The sequence below is a fragment of the Populus alba genome, chromosome 2, assembly GCF_005239225.2.
Source record: "Populus alba chromosome 2, ASM523922v2, whole genome shotgun sequence".
NCBI classification, from domain to species: domain Eukaryota; kingdom Viridiplantae; phylum Streptophyta; class Magnoliopsida; order Malpighiales; family Salicaceae; genus Populus; species Populus alba.
The window spans coordinates 12,768,209-12,775,033 of NC_133285.1; the positions used below are offsets into that span (position 1 = coordinate 12,768,209).

Sequence of the window (6,825 nt, forward strand, 5' to 3'; positions counted from 1 at the left end):
GAAACCCATTAGTATATATACTATGTTCCCAAGAAAAAAGTTATGTTTTTTCAATGTGGGATACAAAATATTTTGGTTTAAATACTTTAACTTAAAAGGATAATATAGTATCTTTTCAATATGGGATTTGAAGCCCTTTTGTATATATACTTTATGTTTCCAAGAAAAAAGTTATGTATTTTTAATATGGGATTTGAAACCAATTAGTATATATATTCTATGTTCCTAAGAAAAAAGTTATGTTTTTTTTAATGTGAGATTTGAAACCCATTAGTATATATACTTATGTTCTTAAGAAAAACGTTATATTTTTTTCAATATGGGATAAAAAAAAAATTTGGATTAAATATTTCAACTTAAAAGCTTAACGTAGTATCTTTTAATGTGGGATAAAAAACTTTTTTAAATATTCTTTTAAACTTTATTATTTATAATATGTATAGCCTATATTTACATTGATTTTTTCTTAATTTTTTCATATGAAATATTAGAATTTTAAATATTTTTTTTAATTTTTTTCGGGTTGACCCATGAAAAGACCCGTGGGGGTCAACCTTGGAGCCGGGTTTAAACTATGGTAATAATAAGAGATGTTATATATATATATATATATATATATATATATATATATATATATATATATATATATATATATATATAGAGAGAGAGAGAGAGAGAGAGAGAGAGAGAGAGAGTAGTGTCTTCTTCTTCGTTTTTACATATTAAGATTTTTTTCTATGATTACATCTTACATAAATCATCCACATTTTAAATATACTTTTTTTTTTTCTATTTTCTCCCGTGAGATTTGAAGATCTTACAGCTTAATGTGCATTTAAGTTTGCATAATCTAACTAGAAGCAATCGGACCGTCATTAACTGGAGTTTTCTGGGCCCGGCTCTCCTAAAAATCTAAATTGCCAGGAGGACTTTTAAGGTTTTTCCGTCTAAATGTAGTAGCCTTCTTGCTGCAACCAGCTTTGTTATCGTAACTATAAGACAGACCAAACCAATGATTTGACCACAAGGAGAAAGAGAACAAATAAATTCTTTGACAATTTACTCTCCCTTAACTTTTGTTTGCAATTTGATTGCTGCCTTCCTTGAATGAAGAGCACTTGGACACTCAGATTCTTCTCGTTATATCTACGGCAACTCATTCTAGTAGCAACTCGTTACTGTAAACGAGATGATAATAAAAATTAATTCCAGCTGATTAAAGAAAAAAAGTGAGATAGACTTAGCAGCATGTAGAGAACCGTTGAAGAACGACTAGCACCGAATTGCAAGTGGAATTAGGGATAGACGGCGTTTACTCAGAAGACTCCTAGATAGTAACCTGCATGGATAACAATATAATGTTCGTAGAAATTAAAAAAATATTCAGCAAATCCCTTAGACAGCATAGGAGACCTACGCGTTTTTCAGAAAGTCATGAAAATTGACTTCGTAAATACAAGATTGTCTGCATACCAGACAAGTATCACTAACAGCCATGGTGTAATATGAATCCAGTCATAAACCACTTAATTTCCAATCCTCTATAAATAAAGCGAACCCATTTACACAATTTCCTCAAACTAGCTACTCATAGTTCCCCTTTGTCCGAAAAATAATGGCTTCTAAGGTCATCTCTCTACTAGTAATAGCTGCTGTTCTTCCTTTCTTTTCCTCTCCATCTTTAGCAGATGTCTCTCCAAGTAGTCCTGTCAGCCCTGGAACCCTTTGCAACGACACCCAAGACCCTTCCTATTGCAAATCTGTTCTCCCTAAGCAGTCTGCCAATGTCTACGACTCTGCCCGACTTTGCGTCCGCAAGTCTCTATCACAATCCCGTAAATTTTTGAACCTGGTTGATAAATATCTCTTACGACGCTCCAGTTTGTCTATTACTGCAACTCGGGCTCTTGAGGATTGCCGGTTTCTAGCTACTTTAAACATAGAGTTTCTGTTGAACGCCTTTCAAACTGTCAATGCTACTAGTAAAATTTTGCCCGCTTTGCAAGCTGATGATGTGCAAACTTTGCTAAGTGCCATTCTAACAAACCAGGAAACCTGTTTAGATGGCCTGCAGGCCACATCTTCTGCCTGGAGTGTAAGGAACGGTCTCTCAGTCCCTTTGTCTGATGACGCAAAACTTTATAGTGTTTCTCTAGCTTTTTTCACCAAAGGTTGGGTTCCTAAAATGAAGAAAAGGATCACATGGCAGCCTAAAAGCAAGCAGCTTGAATTCAGACATGGACGATTGCCGTTCAAAATGTCTGCCAGGAACCATGCAATTTACGAATCAGTCAGTAGGAGAAAGCTTCTCCAGGCCGCAGAGAATAACGATGTAAAGGTTAGTGATATAGTGACGGTGCGTCAGGACGGACAAGGGAATTTCACAACCATCAATGATGCTATTGCTGCAGCTCCAAATAAAACTGACGGCAGTAATGGCTACTTCATGATTTATGTCACCGCTGGCATTTATGAAGAGTATGTGTCCATTGCAAAGAACAAGAGATATTTGATGATGGTAGGAGATGGCATAAATCAGACGGTGATTACTGGGAATCGTAGTGTTGTTGATGGGTGGACTACTTTCAATTCTGCTACATTTGGTAAGAGCTTGATACCTACGAACGTGGTCTTAGAATAGACTAGCAAGTTTTATAATATTTAATTACCAAACAATTACATGGACTTAATCTAGCTAATTAATCAGATTTGTGATCCATGTTGCAGCTGTAGTTGGACAAAACTTTGTTGCAGTGAACATAACATTCCGGAACACAGCTGGGGCAGTCAAGCATCAGGCTGTAGCTCTTCGAAGCGGAGCTGATTTGTCCACATTTTATAGTTGCAGTTTTGAAGGGTACCAGGATACCTTATACACCCATTCTCTGAGGCAATTCTACAGGGATTGTGATATCTATGGTACTGTTGATTTTATATTTGGCAATGCTGCTGTTGTTTTCCAGAACTGCAACTTGTATCCGCGGCTACCTATGATTGGCCAATTCAATGCCATCACTGCCCAAGGCAGAAAAGACCCGAACCAAAACACAGGCACTTCCATACACAATTGTAACATTACAGCTGCTGACGATTTGGCTTCAAGCAATAGGACGGTCCAAACGTATCTTGGGAGGCCATGGAAGGAATATTCAAGAACTGTTTACATGCAAAGCTTCATGGATACATCGATAAATCCTTCTGGTTGGCAAATATGGAATGGAGATTTCGCACTCAATACATCATATTATGCAGAGTATAATAACACTGGACCGGGATCTGATACTACAAACAGGGTGACATGGCCAGGTTTCCACGTTATTAACGCCACTGATGCTGCTAATTTCACTGTCTCTGGCTTCTTGCTGGGGAATGATTGGCTACCTCAAACAGCAGTTCCTTTCTCTAGTGGCCTGATATGAGCAGCTTCTGTGACAAATTGTTACTAGTTCTTTTTTTCTTTTTTTGTCTTTTTCTTTTAGTATATTTAAAGGCTGTAATTGTTTGGTTTTAATTGCTTACAATTTTATAAGGACTTCAACTAGCGTTGGAACAAGAACAAAATCCTAGTATACATATTAAACATATAATAGAATATTCAAAATGAATCAACTAAGATGCTAGCATATATCCTAACATGTACTAAAAAAATTATTATACTTAAAATAAAATTAATACAAATAGAAGATACTTGTTAAAAATATTTGGATGAAAAAAGAAAAATGTTGTTGTCAAAGATTAAACCCTTCATTATTAAAAATTAAAATGCTTGTCACTTAGTGTAAATGATTTTATTGAAAATAGTCGTTTAAGATTTCAATACCTTAGCTTCTAAAAAGATCTTATTCATATAAAAATCTTTTAAAAAATCCACTTTCTTTAAAAGTTTACAAATCAAATGAATAATTCAACTTGATATCTCTCTACAAAGTAATAAAATTTAAGCTATAGAACAAAAAGAGAAAAGGGCAAAAGATTAAGCAAAACAAGAGGCAATAGAAGCTAAAAGAACAATAAAGAAGACAAAAGAGTTAATGCAAGATATGCAAAACATCTCTCATTCAACCCTTTTTTATATTGATTATTAAAACCAAAACTGAGGCAAAGTTCTCGCAATTTTACCTTAAGTGCTCACCATAAAAAGATAAAAAGTTAGTTTTTGCTCTAAAAACTAGATATTTTTGCTTAAAAAATAAAATTATTCAAACTTTTCATTCATGGATTACTAAACAAAAAATGGGTGACAAAAACAATTATGGATTAAAAATTTATTTTACTTCAAACTAAAGCTCAAAGATCAAGTCCATATCTAGGCTCAAGACTTAAGACTTGAGATGTAGGAATCAAGGTTCAAGCCCAGGTAGTGTTATTTTGTGCCAAGTGGAGCCTAATAAGCATGCACATAAGTTTAAGCCTAAAACACACTTCATTTAAGGTCTATCCCCTTTAAACGCTTTGGTGTAATACATGCTCATTTTCAAAAAAAAAAAAAATTACTTCCTACTATATCAACTACCAAAAAAAAAAAAACAAACAAACCTTTTTTCTATGTGGGATACAGAGTTTGGGATTTCACAAAACATGTTAACTGAGAGTTTTATAATAAATTTTTTTTTATTCACCCATAATTTATTTTAGTCATGTTAATGTTTCATATTAAAATACTTATGTTGGAGAATAATTTTCAAAAATTTTTAATTTTAAAAGTGAGTAAACTCCACTTTTAATTTAGCTTCAAATGTGTCTATTAACTATGTTAAAAGAAAGTTCTAACAATTTTCCATGTGAATGTAAATTGTATGACTAGTATATAAAAACTCAAAGATTCATAGATAGATAATAATTTAGTAAATCACTAAATTAGGATAAGTAACTTTAGCATTTGAACATTTCTTAATGAAATACTATCAAAGTTACTCAATTAATTAGTGTCATAATATCTTGAACTATTCGACTTGTTATGCAAATCCTTACAATAGTATTCACATAGTTCTCTATCTTGATAATTCTTTTGGTTCGAATGATTATGTTTTTTTTTTTTCCAAAACAATTCTTGAATGCATGAGTATTTTAGAGAATATTTATTTTAAATTTATATTTTTTTATATTTCAATTTCATCTTTCAATATTTAATTTATTAGGGATTGAACTTCATTATTTATTTTGATTTGCTTTCTATGAAATTATTCTAACCTCATGACTCGAGTCACATATTGGTTAATTAACAAAGCACTAAAAGAGGTGGTGCTTTCACTATGCACCAACTCACAAAGCACTATTTGTTTCAATAGTAAATAGCTTTATTTTTATTTTAATCTCTTTTTTATTTTTAATTTCATCCTTTAACATTTGATTTGTTGTAAATCGGACTTCATGATTTGTTTTAATTTGTTTTCTATTGAGATATCTCATCCTTATGATCTGGATCGTGAATTTGACTAGTTAATTAACAAAACACTTGAAGAGGTGATGCTTTAACTATGCACCACCACATAAAGCACTTATCATTTCAATAGTATAGTGCTTTGTTTTTTTAATCGATGTTTTTTTTTTTTAATTTCAAATTCATCTTTCAACATCTGATTTGTTGGGGATTTGACTCCATGATTATTTTTATTTATTTTGATTTACTTTTCCATGGGGTTATCTTAGTTTTATTACCCAAGTTACATATTTCACAAGTTAACCTTTTTTTAAAATTTTATCTTTCAACATTTGATTTATTAGGTATTGACTTATTTGTTTTAATGGGCTTTCTATGGGGGTTATATAAGCCTTATGAATAAGGTCATGAGTTTGGTAAATTAACCCGTTTAACTCGGTTTTTTTATATTATTTTTTTTTCCTATTTCATCTTTCCAAATTTTATTGATTGAGAATTAGACTTTCTAATTTGTTTTGATTTTTTTTTATATATGGTTATCATAATCTTATGACCTAAATGATAAGTTTGGTGGGTTAACTCAAGCTATTTTTTTTAATTGATTTTTTTTTTAATTTTATCATTCAACATTGGATTGATTGGAAATTATGATTTATAATTTATTTCGATTTGCTTTTTATAGAGTTATTATAACCTCATGAGTTAGGTCATGGATTTGGTAGTTAACCAAAGTTGATATGCGGTCATTTTTTAGTATACTTTATATGAGGTTATCTTAGTTTTATGACCCGTTGCGTGGGTTTGATGGGTTAACTCGATTGTTTTTTTCATCTTTTTTTAATTTCATCCTTCAACATTGGATTGATTAAGAATTGCTTTTTATGAGGGTATCTAAATCTCATGACTAGGATATTATCTTGAATTTGTTTTAGTTAATCAGACAAGCACATAATTATGTGTTATTTAACTGCGATGAACTAAGACTTTTTATTTAGTAAGTATAATACTTAAGATATCATTACTTTCAAAAAAATTATCTCTTATGCTATCATAAACTAATAGATTGTTGAACTCTTTATAGGCAACATCGTCAATTTTTATTGTCCTAAAATTCACAGCTAACTGAATCTCAAATCTTTCGATTATAAGATTAACAATTTTCCACACGATTCAGAACACATGTAAGGATTATTTAATTATTTTTATATCTTAGGATATTCAATTTAATTACACATTTATTGTTAAATATTAATGGTTATAATTCATGTATCAGGTTTATCAATTAGAAGAGAATGCTAGTGGTTACTTTGAATTTACTAAGTCTGGGTCTTGAAAGAAAGATGAGGTGATATAACAGGTATTTCATCAATGGTTATGTGATTCATACTAAAGAGTATAGTTAGGGTAGAAAGATATATAACAGTGGAGTTTGTGTTAGGTGATCG

At 31.4% G+C, this 6,825-nt stretch overlaps 1 protein-coding gene across 1 annotated transcript; it reads left to right on the top strand.

Moving 5' to 3' along the window:
* The first annotated feature begins 1,563 nt into the window (after positions 1-1,563).
* On the top strand, positions 1,564-3,530 carry LOC118046814 (probable pectinesterase/pectinesterase inhibitor 7). The gene is made up of 2 exons (XM_035055857.2): positions 1,564-2,603; positions 2,728-3,530. The coding sequence occupies exons 1-2, from the start codon at positions 1,616-1,618 to the stop codon at positions 3,417-3,419; spliced, it is 1,680 nt and encodes a 559-aa protein (XP_034911748.1). The 5' UTR covers positions 1,564-1,615; the 3' UTR covers positions 3,420-3,530.
* The last annotated feature ends 3,295 nt before the right edge of the window (positions 3,531-6,825 follow it).